Consider the following 20,023-nt stretch of genomic DNA (forward strand, 5'->3'; position numbering starts at 1 on the left):
GATAGATAGATAGATAGATAGATAGATAGATAGATAGATAGATAGATAGATAGATAGATAGATAGATAGATGTCTGCCATCTACTGGTCAAATAGCCTCATTACACGAGTACTTTAAATGATCAATATTTATTATACTGCCATCTGCTGGAGAGAAGGTTGCATTGACGTTAATTAATTCTATCCAGCTTCATTATTAAAAAATAAAAATAAAAAATCAAATCCTGTCAGAGGTGGGTAGAGTCAAAGATAGTAATACGCTAATAGTATTAATTTTTATTGATAATTTCTATTAAAAATAAAAAACTCAAGTAAGAGCATCATTACTTCAACATATTTAAAAGTACAAGAAGCGAGTCAAGAAAAGTATTTAATCAGTATTTAATCAGATCAGAAGTTACTCAAGTACTTCTGATCTGAAAGTCTGATTTAATATTTAAAAATGATGCCATCAGTCAGACAAAAGTATACATTTATATTTATATCTATAATAAATAAAAGTTCATATTAATTCTGGTATAATTATACCAGAATTTATTAATATAAATACCAAAATTGTGTAAATTCTGGTATATTTAAGACTAAAATGGGACTAAAATGAAAAATTTAAAAAGTAGAAACGCTTTCTAAGTCAAAATGTTTTCATATGAAATTAATAAAACTGATAGCAGATCATATCTCTCTATCACAGAACTTACAAAATACTTATATAGAAATATAAATACAATGTTTACTGTATCCGTTTTGAAGTTGACCTCAAAATGGCTCTAGAGAGCCAACAAACCTGTTGGATGAACAAAAAGTCTCACTTTGACATAAACTGCAGATCTGTGTCTGGTGAAGTTTTGGTGAAAATATGTTTCCTCTTTATTTAGAGAAGTTACTCACAGAAGGCAGAGTATCTAGAAATTTTACTCAAGTAGAGATACTTCAGAATAATATTATTAAAAAAGGGGAAAAGTACAGTGCTGTAAATCTACACCTAAAAGTATATTTTTTGTAAAAATGATTTTGTATTTAGGTTAGAGAGTAATATACAAATAAAATGTTTTTATTGTATCAAATTTTTCATTTTTCTGAAACCTAAAATTAAATAAACATTTCCAGTTATTTAATTTCGACTATTACACATCAACAATAAAGGAGTCTGAAAAACAAAGAAAAATTTATATTTATTTTTATATTTTTTTAAATTGCAAAAATGGACCCCTAGACTGTAGTCATAAAACTGTTTATGTTTTAGTTCATCTTATTTTATTTTATAGAATAAAATAAAAATAATCCTTTATTTGGGGAAAAAGTCTGAAAGTAGGTTCACACAAAGATAAAAATATAAAAATAAAATATAAAATATTTTTATATTTGTAATTTATGAATTAGAAATATACTTTTGTAAATTTAATTTGTAAGTTTTATAATTTGTAATATACAAAACTGTTCATTCAATTTAATCATACTTATTTTATAAAAAATAAATCTCCTTTATTGTTCTACAGTCAGGAAAATTCAGCAAAGTATTCACACAAAGATAAAAATATAAAATAAACATGCAAAACAAAATTAAGAATAACTGTACAGTGAGAGCAAAATTGGAACATAAAAACTGCAGTTATGAAAAATAATTAACTTTGATCCAAATAAATGTGCAACTGAATAGAATTATTTAAAAAAAATATTTACAACAAAATAAAAGCCCAAGTGTAATGTTATTTCATTTTATTTTACAGTTTTGGTCCAAAATGACCAAAATCTGCTGTGTCAGTTGTACAATGTGTGACATAATTCCTATTTTCAATTTTTTTTTAAATTAAACTTTTGTTTAATGAATAAAATATCAAACATGTGAACTTTTTAAACATAAACAAGTCATAATTTTAAAATCAGTTGAATTTTTTTTCAAAACAGTAAGTTTTTTTTTCTTCTTGTTGTTTTGTTTTGGTTTTAATTCATGACAAATTGTGCTCTAAGGTAAAATGACAAGAAATATGTTTATAATCTGTCCCATTTGAATCCATCCTGTGTGTAGCAATCCACAGAACGCCTCAGATGTCTCTAGATATTACTGCGCGATCCCGGCGGCGGAGGGATATCTGGACCTAATTACCGGCGGTGAAATCAGAGTTTATTGAAGCGCAGCTGTGATTTTGTTGTTTTTTTATATTAACTGCGCTCAGATGAAGAAGTGATGAACCGAATATCTCCCTGTCAAGTGTGAGGTAAGAGTTGTTCATGTCTGCGACATAACGTCAGCTGCTGAATCAATATGAGATAAAAGTTGTCACAAAGTGAGTTTAATTAAGCGGAGCGGCTTATTGAGTCATTAGTCACCTGCTGCTACCTGTCGAGCAGAGGAGAAATGAAGCAGAATGACTCAAAATGTTGAGCTCATACTCTGTCTTACAAAAAATGACAACTTGTGATTTCCTTGTAGAGGTTGGAAGTGAGACATTTTGTTCCCCAGAAAGATGTTTTTATTTCACCATTCAGGATGCAGCTTAAGCATTTTCTAAGTTAATTTCTGCTGCAAACCGCCAACATCTGGAATGTTTTCTTTCAGTTTTTTCCTGCTTTGCGCCAGATTAATGAAGATAATTCATATGTGTAACTTATTTCCCCAAATAACTGTTAAATTAAAGCTTATTAATTTAACAGTTGACTTCAATCTAGACATTACTTGGCGATGAGAGATTCCCAAATAATGAATGCATAGTTCCCTTAAGTCTGAGCGTAACCGCCATCTTGGTAGGCAAGAGCAGCACAAATCATAAATGAACCATAGCTTTGAGACCAACTAAAAGAAAGTGTACAGCCCAGTCAGAAACCAGTCAGAGATGTTTTATTTAAACCAGCAAGTTATGAAAAACAAATGTAAATATTGTTTTTATAAGTGTTTTTAAAAGTTGCATCATTAACCTAAAACGCTGCAGTCCAGAAGCTGATCTGTTGGATGGGAAAAACAACAGCTGAAAGAATTTGCAGGGACAGGAAGTAATAAAACATAATTTATTTGGTTTTACCAACAAGACTGAAGATTTGATATCGGCCAAGTTTATATGTTAGAGAATCTTTAATGTTTAGTGAAACTTTTTAATTTCCTTCCAAGATGTAATCAGGTTGCAGATTTTTTTAGAGCCCGTCTTTATTTTCTGTTTAAACAGATGAAATCCATCTGAATACTTTAACAGATGTAGCTAAAGTGAACAGACCAAAGGGTGAAGGACTGGCCGGATTGCGTAGGACGCTCTTGTCTCCTTGTGTGAAGTGTTTGTTCCGGTTGCAAAACCAGATGACTCTGTGTGAATATAAGTGGACTCATCCTGTCGTCTTCGCAGTGAGGCTCTGAGTCACAAACGCTGATGATGTCAAGCTGCTCGTAGTGTCTGATCTGCAGGTCACAGCTTGAATTATGGGCTGAATTACAACTCCAAAGTTTTTCGTTTGTGCACAGGTGGACCGGTTTGAATCTGTGCAATTTCTTGTAATTATTCTCACGTAACTCCGTCATAAACTGGCAGGTAATCAGGAAAAATCAAAGGTTTCTGTGAGGTTTTTTTTAAAAAGTAATTTTGGTAGGTCACCCAAGGTTGGGTGATGTATCTTAATTGATCAATTTTTTAAAATGTTTTAATTTTACAAAATCCGGATTTTTTTTTTTCTCACCAATACGCTCGTTGGGTTTCCATAGTTCAGAGTGATGTCATCGCCCCCGGGGCGGCCACCTTGTTTGACCAGCATGTTTTACAGTGTCTGTTTGTAAGGACTATGGATTCAGGTCAACTCTGACAGAATATTAGGGAAACTATTTTTTAAATTCAGAGAATAAAGTCGCACTATTGGAACACAGTTGTAGTAACAAAATAGTCAAAATAATGTGAGAATAAAGCATTAAATTTATCAGAATAAAGATTTTAATTTGGTGAAGGAAGTAATTTTGAGAATTTCTACATGAAAAAACAACGTGAATGACGAATGTTGAGCATCTTGTGAAGCTAACGTTTGGTATCGGTTTTATTAAGGTAATTTGAACACGAGAATCGAATTATTTTTAGCAGTAGGATTTAGAAGCTGTTTTTCTAATGACTATTTCACCTCAGATCCTGATAATGAAGCTTTTTGTCCTCATTAAAGCAACTTTTTTATCTTAATTTTAAGAATTTCTTTTTCTTTTTGGGAAAATTTCACCTTCTTCTGCTAATATGACTGTTCTTGTAATTAAACAGAAATTCCTGTAACGTGGCCCTATTTCTGCATTGTACAACTCTGAGATGTAATTGAATTAAAAAACACTTCTTAAAAAATATCTTCTGTAATTGAAAGCAGAGGCAGAAATTGATTTGAAATCTTTTTTTTCCTTTTAAACACTGTACTGCTCAGCTCTAGATAGGAGTTGGATGATTGTATCTATTTTATCTCTTTTTGTTTTATTGGAGTTTGTTGTTTTCACTGAAATGGGGGGAAATTTCTCATGCTTTCTTTTTATGGTGAGAAAACATCAGGTCTCTGAATCTGAGATAAACCATTGCTAGCTTCCTGGTTGTTGTTTTGACATCATTCACTGTGGAGTTAAAAGTGAGTTTATGTATAGAGGTGGAATAAAGGAGATTGTTGCATCTTTTAAATATCTAATTTATGAACTGCCTCTCTGCACTTTTCTCTCGTTTTGCTACAGCTTCAGAACAAGAGAAACTGAAGTTGCATTTCTTCCACTTGAACTCGCCTCCACCTTTTGGTTTATCACTTAAAACTGAAACCAAGAGTATCGTTTTATTGTTTTTCCTTCTTGGGAATTCCTCAAGAATCCTCCAGGCTGCAGTGTCCGGGAATTTCTGATAGTTTTTCCTCCAGACTCGCAGAGGAGTCATGTGTTTGGGATTAAACTGTCATATTTAACACTAATGGAGTTTAAAGACTCCAGAAGCACCACAGGATCGATGCTTTTATCAGTCTGATAACTTGCACTCCTTCTCGATGTGATAATTATGGCTAAAAATCAACAGGAAGTAGTTTAATAATAGTTTAATTTGCCTGATGGAGCACATGAAACGTGTAACTTTTGGATTATTGCTGAAATGATACATTGTGATGAATCTATTATTGAAATAATAAACTAATTTAGTAATTGGTTAACTGGAGCACAGACTCGAAATCAGTTTTCTGAAAGAACACATTCAAAGCGGTAATTAAGTCAAAATTGTACAAAAGTACACACATTTTGTATTTAAAATGTAAAAAAAAATAGTTTTAGCTTCGCCTGGTTCTATTTCTTTAAATAAAACAAATTTCATATTGACTAACTTTTTCTGTACAATTATTAACCAGCTAACCCAGAACAATGGTAAACAGATGAGCTCTCGCTTTATTGCAGTTTTTCTAAATTTCCTGTCATGTTAATCTTGCGAACCTGTGAAGAAAACAAGTTTTTTAGTTAAAACAGATTAAATTTATACTACCACCGAGCAAAAACAACCTGAAACTGGCAGTTATTTTCCCCTGGTTTTTGTTTTTACAGATTTTTTTTTTCGTAAAGTTGGGGGAGGATCGTCTCTGTGTTGAGCAATTTTGATTGCTCATGATTTGACACAACTCGTCCTCCTCTTTGGTGAAGTCAGGCGGTACTGTGAGCGAGTCACATCCTGCAGACTGTTGACCCTGTGAGAAAGTGGCAGCCAGGATTCGGTCGGCTTCCTGGAATCCACAGTGGGATTTCCCCCCTCCTAGCCTCCCACTTCCCTCCTCCTTCTCTCCACTTCCTGCTCCATTCGGGTCTTTGTCGCTGCGCCGTCTGCTTGTCGCGCTCCCCCAGGTCATCCTGAATATCAGGGGGGCGGAAAACACCTGTCAGGTGTAAGTGGTGCTACTCTCCTATTGGCTGGGAGGAGTTTAGTGGGGGAACTCGTCATATTTCCCTTTAGGGTCTGAAGCGCTGGTTAAAGCAGCGGAGGAGGAAATGTTTTAGATCCTAACCGGTGATCGGAGAGAGAAAACCGTCACAAATAACCTGAGGTAGGTGGGTTTGTTTTAGTATTTAGCAGCAGCTGAACATGGAGTCCGTTTGTTTCTTACCTGCTGCTTTGTTTATAATCTCACTCTGACGTGAAACATTCACAAGATTATCTGACTTCATTTGTGTTTTTTTTAACTGTCAGGAGCTTCAGGAAGAAATTTACTTTGAAACTTGTGACTGACTTTTTCACTTGAAACACAATGATTTCAGAAAATAATTTAATAGTAAGTTAGATTTGAAATCGTCAGATTTGGGAAAAGGCTCAACATAAAGGATCCCAAAGCATATGGAAGAATAAAAAAGCTGCTTATTATGAACAGAGATGCATGAAAAACCGATAAGATGATGTTTAAGAACAAAAACTGAAAACTAATTAATCTGACTTGTCTATTCATTCTGGAGTGGATGTTGACATAACATTTTTTCCAATTCTCAGTATAAATTTTTATTTTCTGCTTTTTGTTTGTAAATTTCTATATTTGTAATACTTAAAATATTTTATTTGTATATTTACCTGGTTGTTTGTATTTAAGCTTTCTATTAAGTACTACTAGAAATTATTTAAAGGTATTGAAATTATATCATGGTGTTCATCCTGAAAAACCTGATTTATTTATATTAGGTTTATTTTTTTAACAATTTTCTACAAACTGGAGGGAAAAATGACTGAGTTGCTTTCTGGTTTGCTCTTCAGATGTTTAGTTTAAATGTTTTATGGATTAAATTTAATTTATTTAATTAGTAGATTTAAGATAATTAAGAGCAAACAGACATGAATTTTAAATGTCAAACCCTCAGTTCATATCAAAAAGTCAAATCAGGAAGTTTCATTCATTTTTTCTTTGCATTTAATATGAAATGTATCTTTATTTTCTCAGCCTACAACATGTAAGGCACATTAAATTGGAGCACTTCCCTGAATAGTTGACCTGCTGAGTGACTGTACCGGTACCGACCCGGTCGGCTCTGTAATTTCCGGTCTCATTGTTTGCTTCATCACTTTGCGTAAAACTCAAGCGATGACGGTTAGCTACCGAAATCTGCGTGCAGTTGCTTGCCGGCGCCGTTGCAGACGAGGTGAAGGCAGGCAGGGACTCGTTTCTTTCTTTTTTTTTTTTTTGGGTCTGGTGAAAGTGTCAGCAGGTTGTTTTTGTGACGCAGCAGGAGGTTCTGCTGTCTGGTCCAGGCTCGGAATGAGCTCTGTCACACGGGGAACAGATGGTCGCTCTGCGCCCTCTATTGACTTTCTGAGCTGGGTGGCGGGGGCCGCTGCAGGCAAATATGGAGTCTGGTTCAAAGTATTGATTCCCCACATGAAAGTCCAGCGGATCCTGTTGTTTAAAGCCCAGTTTAACCAAGAGAAACAGCAGCTTAACATTGTAAACACATTGGTAAACATGCTACCATGGAAAACTCTATAGTGAAACATAATGGGGAAATAATTGAGTTTCAGGCTGATGTGGTCAACCAAAAAGATTGTTTTTAGAGTTTTTTCCATTTCTGATCTTTTTTTGGTAAACTGATGCCAAAAAATGCCAGCTTCGACATATAAAGGGGACCTATTGTGCAAAATACACATTGTTCACATTTTTATAGTTTTTACTGCTTTTAAAAACAGCCCAAATTCTTAAAAATTTATATATCTGGCCAGATTTTTTGGCAATAAGTTGATGTTTTTTTTGGTGTCTGGAAAATGAGCATTTCCTTCCTGATAAGTTGTACAATAAGGGCAATGTGCCATTACCTAGCAACCCCAGCAGAGCTCTGCCTGTCTCCTAGCAACCTGTGCTGAGTTCCAGGACGTTTACTGCTGTGTGCGCTGTACAATGGCTGCTGGGTGAGACAAGTGTTTTGTTGACTTGCCATCCAGAAATCACTTGCTGCATTCTTGTTGTTTGTGCAGGAGGCCCTACTAATGCTTTTCAAAGATGTACAGTTGCAGAACTGCGCATCAGTTTGACTATTTTCACGAGTGTAAACGTTGGGTTAGGGGCGTGGCCAGCAGCAGCTTATTTGCATTTAAAGTGACAGGAGGCCCTAAAACGGTTGATTCTGAATAAATCTCATTATTTGGGAATGATTTTGTCCAAAAACGTGGTGAACATGTTTTGTATAGCCAACAGATCCTAACCTGTTCAAGGAATGTTGAACTTTAACAGGTTGCTCTGTTTTCCTCCGTTTCAGCACTTTTTCCTGGACAGACTACAAACATGGCCTCCGTCGCGCCGTTCAGCCGCAGGCAGTGGGCATCGCAGTCGCTCAAGGTCACGGCCAAAGAGCTGTCCATCGTCTCCGCCCGAGGAAAAAACACCGCCATCGCAGAGCGCTTCTCCAAGTAAGTCCTGCTCATCAGACTTTTTCCCCACTTTATATGATCTGCCAATGGAACTACAACGTTTCCATCAATATTAAATAATTATTGGCTTAAAAGAAGCTCCTATCCACTGAAGAGCTACTTGTTATTTTCATCTTATTTCAAGTTTACTAAGATATTTGCTCTAAAAATTAGACCAGAAATACTTGGCAAGGTTTTATGTTTTTGCAGTGTAAACTTCTGGTTCTGATCCAGAAGTTTAATAATTCACCAGCAGCTGAACCGTCGCGTCGCTCTGAACTCATCAGCTGCTGAAACTGAATCGGATCCTGCTGCTCAGCTGCTTTCAGTTCTGTTTGCTCAGTTTTACACAGGGTTCATCAACACTTTCTATTTTTAAAAAAAATGTTGTTTCCTAGTAGATATTTTGATATTCTTTTATGATAATATAAATATGGCACCATTCAAGCTTCTCCAGCTGCAGGTTGCCTCCCGACCTGCATGTTGGCGTACGAATGAGTGCATTTATCGTTTGTTTTTCTTCATATTTAGCTCTGGTTTCTAGAAGAACAGTGGCTAAAAGGGAGTAATGGGACCAGGCCAAGAAAAAAAAAAAAAAAAGAGAGGAAATGTTGTAGTGATTCGAGAATAGAGTCATAGTAATATAGGAACTCCAGACACAACAAAGCAATGTTGAAACTCTGGTTAAATAAGAAATGTTGAGCTTCTTGCAGTCGGTTTTATGAATAAGAAAATACTTAATCATTTAACACATCAGCATCAGATTATGTTTACTTTGTCTCGTTTAGTTTTTTTTCTTAGCCTGGCCCTAATGTGTTGCCTTTAGGACCAAAGTACATGTAGCTAAATTCTGAAAGGTTAATATTTGGCTACATATTGAGGTCAAATATTGACCATAACCTGTTGTGGAGGTTGTTTTCCTCTGTTCCTGTTTTTCTGGTTTCCCAGTTTTCATGGCGTTTCCAAAGAACTTGACATGTTTAACACTTGAGATGCTTAAACTCACAAAGATTAATGGAAGACTTGACATGAAGGAAAACAGAAAAGTCAGGAAAATAACTGCTATTATCACAATACAGTTTTGTCGTGTTTATGAATCAACTGATCTGCATAAATATGTAAACAAAGCAAAAATAACTTTTATTGTCTAAAAGTTGTAAACATCAGTCTGTTTATCTGTTTATTCATCAGTTTGTTTGTCTCTTCGGTCTGGTTTTTGCAGATGCAACATTCAGACATTTTGTTTATATATTGGAAACAAAATGGGGTAAAATGTCACAACTCTGGATATTTTAAATCAGGGATGCAGTGAAGAGGCTGGAGCTCCAACTTTATCACAAATATGCTTAAGTTTAACTTGATTATTTAATAAACTAACAAACTTAATTGGATTACTTGTGACCAATTAATGCAATACATTTAAGTTTGACTATTTTTTTTTGTTTTTTTTTTTGTTTTTTCTTTTTTTAGTTTGTGTTTTGATCGTGCGGTATGGAAAATGAATAATGTTGTCTTAACAAACTTTGGGAAAATCCAAATGTTAATAATGAGGACCAACAGTTGACATATTGCTGTTCTTTTTAATTTGTGAAATGATTTTGTGTGCGTTTTATTTTGGAAAACCCAGTTTTCTGTTGGGAGAGCAAAGCATCATTGTCTGACTATATTTCCATTACCAGTGTTTATCCAGACCTGGAAATTACTTCAGGCGATTTTCAAAAACTTTCCCGCTATTTTTAAAACGTGCCTACCAACCTGTTGCTCCAGCTTTATACAAAACTTTATTTTGTAGAAGTGCTTCCTGTTGGTTTCTTAAATTGGCTGCAGTTTCTCCTTCTTACCACTAGGGGCCAGTATTGTTCTGTTTGCAGATGCAGCAGTTTGCATAAAACCACCCGACAAACCGTTGCTTTAAATATTTGTATTGCTTCATCAGTTGATTATGAGACATGAAGGTGCATTAATCATTTGAGAGCATTTTAAGTAATTTTTTATTCTTGTTTTTAAAATGTTACTTTTTAAACGGTAAAGCCAGGTGTATTTTCCTAAGCCTTCAAATGATTCCTTCAAATGTAAAACAGTTCTAATTCTAGTAAAAAGGTTAGTTTCTCCAATATTTAAAGTTTTTTCTGGCACCAGTGGTCTTTATTTGCAGTATTCAGACCGGAACATGTCGAGGACTAGTGGCTTCCATTTGAATTTAAAGCAGTTGGTGAAACCAGATATTCCTCCATGTTTCTGGGAAAAAGGAAAATGAAAGCTGCCAAGTCATCCATGACATTAAAAAAACCTCCAAAATGCATCTGCTGAAGGAAACTCTGGAATAAATCTAAACTAATAAAATAGAAATGTGCAAAAAAACAAAGTTGGCTGGAAAAAAACATCTTAACTATCAAGTAATGTAAATATTGGCCACATTCGCTAAAAAACGTCTTTACGATAAAAAACGTATACATTCCCTAATAGTTGCACAATATATTCAACAAATTTTCTTTAGTTTATCGCTTCAGTCATCTTAAAGTTGCTGTTTTCTTTTTTTTTTTTTCTTACTTGGATGGCACCTGAAGACTAAATGATCTTTGGATCAGCTGCTTCTGGTCCCCGTTGTCCATTAATGTCCGCCATGTTGCTTTTTTTCCTCCAGGTACCAGATGGCAGCAGAGGAGGGAAATGCAGAGAGGAAAAAAACGGTTGGTGATGAGCTTTATTTTTAATCGACACACATATTTTGGGCCTTTATAGCTTTCTGGAGTAAAAATATATCAAAGCTGCAACTGCAGTGAATAAAAATACAAATAGTACCGGCTTTTATTTTTTAGATCATGGATTCCCAAATAGCATTAGCTTCTGGTTGGAGACCAAATTTATAAACCTACAGACAATGATGCAACATATTTAAACTATTGACTTTTTTTTCTGACTGTTCAATAATTATTACATCTGTTTAGCTTAAATGCCGCCTCATACCTTCTGATTTTAGTCGAACATGAGTTAAGGATTTTTTTAAATAAAAACTTGTCTTTTTTGTGCTACACTGCAAAAACATTTTTGGTCTAGTTTCTAGTGCAAATACAAACCGGATTCCAAAAGAGTTGGGACACCAAACACATTGTGAATGAAAACTGAATGCAATGATGTGGAGATGGCAAATGTCAAATTTTTATTCGTAATAGAACATAGATGGCAGATCAAAAGTTTAATCTGGGTAAATGTAACATTTTAAAGGAAAAATATGTTGATTCAAATTTCACAGCGTCTACAAATCCCAAAAAAGTTGGGTCAAGTAGCAATAAGTGGCTGGAAAAGGGAAATTGAACATATAACAAACAGCTGGAAGATCAATTAACACTAATTGACCTAATTAACACTAATTAGGTCAATTGACAACATGATTGAGTATAAAAAGAGCTTCTTAGAGTGTGGTGTCTCTCTGAAGCCAAGATGGTAAGAGGATCACCAATTCCACCATTGTTGTGCAGAAAGATGGTGCAGCAATACCAGAATGGTGTTACCCAGCGTAAAATAGCAAAGACTTTGAAGTTATCATCATCAACCGTGCATAACATCACCAAAAGATTCAGAGAATTTGGCACAATCGCTGTGCGTAAGGGTCAAGGCCGTAAAACTCTACTGGATGCTCATGATCTCCGGGCCCTTAAACGTCACTGCACCTCAAACAGGAATGTCAAGGAAACAACAGCCTGGGCTCAGGAATACTTCCAGAAAGCATCGTCGGTGAACACAATCCACCGTGCCATCCGCCGCTGTAACTCTACAGTGCAAAGAGGAAGCCATTTCTAAGAAGCTCCACATGCTCAGCCGTTTGCACTGGGCCAGGAGTCATTTAAAATGGAGGGAGGCAAAATGGACGACTGTTCTGTGGTCAGATGAGTCACGATTTGAAGTTCTTTATGGAAGACTGGGATGCCATGTCATCCGGACCAGAGAGGACAAGGATAACCCAGGTTGTTATCAACGCTCTGTTCAGAAGCTGCATCACTGATGGTCTGGGGTTGGATGAGAGCTGGTGGCCTGGGCAGCTTGCATGTCTGGAAAGGCAGCATTATTGCAGAGAACTATGTTCAGGTTCTAGAACAACATATGCTCCCATCTAGACGTCGTCTCTTTCAGGGAAGACCCTGCATTTTTCAACAAGATAATGCCAGACCACATTCTGCAGCAAACACAGCATCATGGTAGGAGAAGGATCTGGGTACTGAAATGTCCAGCCTGCAGTCCAGATCTTCCACCTATAGAGAACATTTGGCGCATCATAAAGAGGAAGGTGCGACAAAGAGGCCCAAGAGGATTGAACAGTTAGAGGCCTGTATTAGACATGAATGGAGAGCATTCCCATTTCTAAACTTGAGAAACTGGTCTCCTCTGTCCCCAGACGTCTGAGTGACATAAGAAGGGGAGATGCCACATAGTGGTAAAAATGGCTGTGTCCCAACTTTTTTGGGATTTGTTGACGTCATGAAATTTTGAAACATATTTTTCCCTTAAAATGATACATTCTCTCAGTTTAAACTTTTGATCTGTGATTTGTGTTCTACTGTGAATAAAATATTAGATGTTGGCACCTCCACATCATTGCATTCAGTTTTTATTCACAATTTTAGTGTCCCAACTTTTTTGGAATCCAGTTTGTATCTTATTATACTTGGAAAAAAGACAAAAATTAACTTGGAAGTCATTTTTCAGCTCATTGTATGTAAATAATTCCTCATTATTATTGACAAAAAGTACTTGCTCTACTGTCCTGTCAGATTATTTCACTTTTAACAAGGAAAAAATGTTGCAAGTGAAATAATCTGCCAGTGGATGCGATACTTTTTCATCAATATTATTCAATTAAATCAATTTCTGATATCTTGCTGAAAAGTTACTTGTAAGTTTGTTTTATTGCAAGTGTATCAAGATATTTGCACTAGAAACCAGACGAAAAATACTTGGTGAGATTTTGTTTTTGCAGTGTAACTTTGCACAAATTTGACTGGCAGTCAATCGGACAGATAAATAATTTTAACTTGTTTCTTACATTAATTGAAATACGGATTCTATTTCATAAGAAAAGAACGTTATAATTAAATGAAAAGTGGAAACTGAACAAATTTGACACTAAGTGGCAACAATTTAAGGAGTTTTTTTTTTTTTTGCTTTAATGCAAACCCCTTTAATTTTTTCTTTAATAAAAAATAGTAAATATACTAAAGTTTTGCATGTGCTCCTTGTTCTAAAACATGCATCATTAAGTTCATTGTGTATACAACATGTTTTTTTACCTTTGTTCTGTATGTAAAAATATCAATCAGAAAAACTTATGACAAAATATATTTTGTTATATCGTCCCTCTTCTGAGGGCCCCACTTTGAAAACCTTTTTGTTTTTAAATGACTGATTAAATCATAACAAATATTACTGCTTCAAAGCAGCTGATAACGCTCAAAGTTCAACAACCTCGGTGTTGCTGACTCCTAAAAGCTTTTTCTTCATCGACATGAAGCGGCGTTTCTGCAAACACAAGCTGCACTCAGTTTATGTTTCCACCGTAACAAGATGGCCGCTTCCCTCGACCTCTGTGTGGTTCTGACTCACCCCGGCTGATTCGCATCAGAGTGAAATCCGTCCTGAAACGGATCAGTTTTTGCACGCAGCACGCTCGGCCTGTGGGCCGTCAGCTGAGCCACAATCGGCACATCGTCGGGTCAGCTGAGGTTTCATCTCACAAGCAGCCAGTTGAACGGTTTTGTCCTGGTGGGTGAAATTAACCAGTTGGTTTTAGTTATTGCTCCAAAACTCTTGAGCTTCAAAACAAAGCGTAAAAATACTTTTTATAGATCAAAGTAGTTGCACTGGCAGATTATTTCACTTGCAACAAGACACTTTATTTCATGTTATAACTTATGAAATGGTACATTTTCATCAGTATGAAGGTATTATGGTCACACTTTATTTGAAGGGGTGCATAAGACATGACACTGTCATAAATATGACATAACGCCTGTTCGAGTCTTTATGAATGGCTGACTGCTGTCATGAAGTGTCATTGGGTAAGTAATGACATTTTAATGCAAAGTTGCTTTAAAAGTCCCATATTTGCATTAAAGTGTCATTATTTACCGAATGACACTTCATGACAGCAGTCAGCCATTCATAAAGACTCCTTCATGTTCATGATGGGTGTTATGTCCCATTTGTGACAGTCATGTCAGTCTTATGCACAACCCGTCAAATAAAGTGTTACCAGTATTATTTATTCCAAACAAGCTGCTATATCTTACTTATATTTACTTGTAAGCTAGTTTAGTTATTCTAAGTGTACTAAGATATTTGCACCAGAAACGAGACCAAAAATACTTGGTAAGATTGTGGTTTTTGCAGCAACTATGACGACAGCTCTCCAAGTATTATATCACAACCTAAACAAACATAAATATGAACAGGAAGACTCCTTAGAACCTGATTCATCTGCATACAGTCGCCTGGTTATCAAAACAACTTCAGTTTTAAGTTTTGCAGCTCAATTGTTTCGAATCTTGAAATGAGTTCAGATTAACTCGGTTTGTGAGCTATGCATGCTCATCCTGTTGGAGTTTGAAGAAGTCAGAGATGGGATGTTGAATTTTTATTTTTTAGATAAAAGTTTAGAAAGCTGCAGGTTTTCTCCATTTAACACGATCTGTCTAATCTCACAGCTACACGTTTATTTAGAGGCCTAAACAGGAAAGGTTTGCTGCGGATGTTCATTCATACTGATGTCATTGTTGCGTTTAACTTTAAGTTTACGTTTGTTTCTCCCGTCTGAATCCATTGTGTTTAAATTAAATAATTTCCAAAGGAGGATTATCAAACATCCAGGTTCAGGATCTTTGCTGTTCTTGGAGTTTTTCTGCTGTTTTTGTTTCCCTCCCTCCAGGTTTCCAGCGTTACCTTTTCCTCATTTCCTGGACATTTTTTTTTCCTCACTGACTGTCTCTGTTTCTGATTTTCTCCCCCCGCCTGCCTTCACCTCCCCCGCGCTTCAGTTTCCTTCTTCCCTGCGTGTTGTAGGGGGTGGGCGAGTTGCTTCACGCTGCTTCATTCTGATCATTTCTCAAGCCTTTCACATCTGGGGCGGCTTGTGGCGTTTTCCTCCCTCAGACACGGCGTTTTACACGACCGCGCGTCGGCAACCGGACAGCCGGGGCGTCTGCATCACTCGCAGGTTTTACATCTCTGCTTTCTATCTATTAGAAAGTTTTTCTCCTTTCCTTTTTTTTCTTAAAATAAGTCTTGCAGCTGCAAAGTCATGCTGAGCAGCTCACAGTTTTATTTTTTTTTATTTGACTTTTTAGTTTGTGGTTTCTGTTTCCTCTTCATGTCTTTTCCTCCTCTGCAGACTTTCTTTTTCGCAAACTCTGACTAAAGTTTGAGCTGCTTTTAGAGAATCAGGTGGTGAAAGTCCAACGCTGATGAACATTATTGAGCGAGCTGAACTCCGACGCCTGGATTTCTGTCTACAAAGGTTTGGGTTGATAATGAGTCACGATGGACCGTTTTGTTTGTTTAGCTGGCAGAGAAAAATGAGCCTCTCTGCTCCGTTTGAGTTCGTGTGCATCTGAAAGTTGTCTTTTTAATGCTGCACAGCTGCAATTTGAAGCTGATATGAAGATAATATCTGGTTTTGTTGATCTGAAAGATGCTGCAGCGTCATCCATTCACTATTTTCCACATCTGCAGGCAGAACGTCTTTGTGTGACATACTGAGAGGAAACAATGCAGACTATTAGCTCAGTTTGTTGCAAAGTAAAGCTATTTTAACGTTGTTTTTCTGCATGATCTTTACACACGGCTGCAGCTTTTAATGGCGTCCAGATGAGCAAGAGAATTAAAAAGGCCAATAAAAGAAAGCGGGGGCATGTTGGGGATGTTTAATTCTCGTTCATGTTGCAACACAACCTTCAATGTGTTCTCAGTCGGGGTTTTATGGGACCAGACCAACACGAAGTGGTGCAGAAATGTGAAGTGGAAGTCTAATTATGTATGGTGACTCCAACAATCCGGCGCAACAAATTGCGCATTTTTTAATCTCGGTTTCGATCCAGCTGTTCTGAGGAAGCGATGGAGGATGGGAAGAGTTTGATACAGCTGCAAACCAAAACCAAAACCGAGTGCACCAATCATTGAAGCAGCCAGGAGGGACATGGTGACTCTGTCCCAAATGAGCTGTGGACCTCTGCAGCTCCTCCAATCTGTTGCCATGGCAACTATTGGTCATGAATGCCACATATTTGGTCTTTTTTTTATTATAAAAAGGAGCGAAGGAGAACACAGGGAAGGAGCCTAACCTTAATGTACCCATCCTATTGTAAAACATGGCTTAGCAATAGATTAACTTAGTAATAGATTAATTGTTCATTGGAGAATACAGACGGAAAAATGCTATTTACTGAAAAATCAGGATAATCGGAGCAGTAATTAAGCCAAAAATGTACAAAAAAATAAAAATTTTGCATTTAAGAAATAAAAAAATCTTTGTAAATGTTCTTCTTAAAACTCAAGTAGCATTTTAGCTTCACTTTGTTCAAAATCTGTTAAATCCCCTATTAAGCACCTTTTGCTGTCTGATTATTTAATCCAAAAAACGATCAACAGATCATAAATACACTGTATTGATGAGCTGAGCAGAACAAAGGGATGAAATTTTCATGTAAAAGTATTTTTTTTTTTTTACTTTTTTAGTTGCAAATGCACCAAACAATGGTATGTTTCGATTTAGGCATTTTTTCTTATTTAAATAGCTGAATTTTGTTTCTAAAGCATGATAAATTCAACAAGTTTACTTTTAATTCTTTTAAATTTATTTTTCTAAAATCTAGAAATGATCTTGGGAGCTGCATCTAAATGCATTTCGAATTGTCTAAAATAAGCCTAAGTGGTTAAATGTGCCATTTTTCCAATTAGAATAATTGATTACTAAGGTAATCTTTAGCTGCAGCTCTAGTTTGGATGTTTCTCTTCAGCAGGTGAGCTGATTGGAAACATGGATGGAGCTAAACATTGACTCCTTCCAGCAGGACGACAGCCTGAGATCTAGAGCTACTATGGTAGCCTTAGTTTAGGTTTATCAGGTTTATAAATGAACTTTCAGCCTCTTTGCTGTGACGATCTCGCCGGGTTCTAGTAAAACGTGTGTCGACACGGTGGAGATCGTACAGAGATGCAGATTCTGGTGAAACATTCTTGAATGATGGAGTTTGAGGGCGAGTTGCAGCTGGTCTCAGGCATTTTGTTCCTGATTTTTCTGCGTTGAGTTGATGGGAAACTTTGATGGAAATTTGTTCTTTTGCACTTCATCATTAAACTAATATTGATCCGGTTTTAAAAAATGACCCTCTAGTTGGATTAGGTTTGATTCTCCAAACGTTTGACCTAATTCACATTTTTCTGCTGATTCACTTCAGAGTTGGATGATATGACTTAAAAATCTTTTTTTTTTTTAAATCCATATTACATCAGATTTCAATTGTTTTGCAGGTTTTATTTCTTTCCAAAAAGATTACAAATGACGCTTTTCCAAAAGTGTTTTTATTTCAATCATCACTTCTGTTAATAAGACCAGGATACTGCAAGAATATAACAAAGTTGCATTTTACTAGAACAAAATATCAAAAAGTTATTTTAATAAGTATTCAAGATCTTGTGTAACCATTTTTCTTCTAAAACAATTCTTTGCACAATTGTTTCAAAATCCTGATACTTTGATGTTGTGTTAAAAAACAGTGTTTCTATTAATAATCATTGTTTGTAAAACTCATAACTGCACAAAATACTCAACAATCCCAATTTTTAGCTGTTTGGAGTTCTCATGAAATTACTTTATTCTCTGAATATTACAACTTTATTCTTTTAAAAAATAAAAATCTTAGCTTGACCCTTCTTCAAAAACAAAACAAACAAAAAAATCATGTTAATCTCTTGTTTCTACAACCTGAAAGTTTGTTAGCAGAAATTAGGATTAAGTTTTTGTTTCAGAAATGATTTGGTGTACTTTCACTCCAAAAACACAAAATCTTACTAATTATTTTTGTCTACTTTTCGGTGCAAATATCTTAGCTTTGTTTTATTTCAAGTGTACTAACTCAAAACCAACTTTTCAGCAAAGATGCAGCGACTCGATTTGAGTCAATAATTCCTTAATCTTGATGAAAATGTGCCATTTCTGCCGGCAGATTATTTCATTTATACGGAGAGATTTTCCTGTCTTCCAAGTGAAATAATCTGCCATAAAACTAGAACTTTTTCATCAACATTAACAAATTATTTACTTGAATCGAGCTGCTATATCTTTGCTGAAAAGTTACTTGTAAGTTGGTTTTGCATCAGATATCAGTAGATATCTGATGCAAATATCTACTAAGATATTTGCATCAGAAACTAGACAAAATAACTTGGTAATATTTTGTGTTTTTGCAGTCTTTGAGTTAAATACTTAAATCAGATGATGCAAAACAAAGTGATTTGATTGAAGTGGATGTTTTGTTGCTCTCTGCAGGTTGTGGAGCCTCTTCCATCCTCTGTGTCTGGTGGAAATCTGAGTGTTTTAAAGAAACGTTGGGAGCAGCAGCAGCAGCCGTCCACGTCCCAGAGCCCCAGCAGCTCATTGCTGCTCACCAAACCCGCGTCCCGTTTCCAGACCCAAAAGAAGGTCCTGAGATCTGCAGGATCCTCTCTGGAGGTTCACCCCGAGAACAGAACCGACCCGTTGACGGAGGAAGCCGAAGACCTGATGGAGATGGAGGCGAAGCCCGGCAGAGACCTGGAGGTGGAGGAGGAGGCCGCAGCAGCTGAGACGTCCGACATCGAGAAGCCCAGCGTTCCCATCAACAGCCTGAAGATGATGTTTGAGAGAGGAGACGCCCCTGACGAGGCGAGTCACTTTCCCTCAAAAGTGAATCTGAGTGCGCAGTGAGGCTGACGTGAGCGCGCATAACCAAAAGGTGACCTATTGTGGTCAAAACATTTTAGTAATTTTTTGGACAAAATTATTCTCAGATAATCAGATTTTAATCTGGTCAGTTTACACTTGCACTTGTATAGTGGCGTGCAACTATACAACAGTATGCGTTTGAAAAGCAAAAGTAGAGCCTGCTGCACAACCAACAAGATGCAGCAAGTGGTTTCTGGATAGTAAGTCAAAAACACGCTAGTCTTTTCCAGCAGCCATTGTACAGAACAGATGGCAGGAAAACCAGCTGACCAAATGTGCTGGAGCTCAGCTTTGGTTGCTAGGTAATGGCACAGTGCCTTCTGATTTGTGACGTTATATTCAGAAGGTTTTTGAAATGGCTCTCTTTCCCCAACATAAAAAACATTAACTTCTTGCCAAAAACTTCAGTGTTTTTTATTTAAGTATTTGGGCTGGTTTTAGAAGCAGTGGAGACCAAAATAGAAGCTCAAGAAATGTGGTTAAGTATACAAATGTTTACTTTTTGAATTTCAGGTAGTATTTCAACTTTTCTTGAGCAACTATGTAACGTATAAAATATTTTAGTTTTATGTTTGAATTTAAGAGACCCAGTTAAAACAGTTCAGGTCCCACACGCTTTAAAAACAAATGCTGCACCACTGATTCAACCCAAAACGGATCAAAACTTTCTTTTAGTCAGAGCAACATCTTACAGATGATGTAATGCTTCATCC

The 20,023-nt window shown here is 36.2% G+C and overlaps 1 protein-coding gene across 2 annotated transcripts; it reads left to right on the forward strand.

Moving 5' to 3' along the window:
- The first annotated feature begins 1,961 nt into the window (after positions 1-1,961).
- LOC103130897 (LIM domain and actin-binding protein 1-like) lies at positions 1,962-19,495 on the forward strand. 2 transcript variants are annotated; one of them, XM_016666264.1, is made up of 4 exons: positions 1,962-2,215; positions 8,188-8,338; positions 10,983-11,028; positions 18,876-19,494. In XM_016666264.1, the coding sequence occupies exons 2-4, from the start codon at positions 8,214-8,216 to the stop codon at positions 19,290-19,292; spliced, it is 588 nt and encodes a 195-aa protein (XP_016521750.1). In that variant the 5' UTR covers positions 1,962-2,215; positions 8,188-8,213; the 3' UTR covers positions 19,293-19,494. The 2 variants fall into 2 exon arrangements, with proteins under 2 accessions (XP_016521750.1, XP_016521751.1); XM_016666265.1 differs by lacking the exon at positions 1,962-2,215 and adding an exon at positions 5,756-6,002 and having other exon boundaries at positions 18,876-19,495.
- The last annotated feature ends 528 nt before the right edge of the window (positions 19,496-20,023 follow it).

This window comes from Poecilia formosa, unplaced genomic scaffold (assembly GCF_000485575.1).
Source record: "Poecilia formosa unplaced genomic scaffold, Poecilia_formosa-5.1.2 Scaffold688, whole genome shotgun sequence".
Taxonomy (NCBI): domain Eukaryota; kingdom Metazoa; phylum Chordata; class Actinopteri; order Cyprinodontiformes; family Poeciliidae; genus Poecilia; species Poecilia formosa.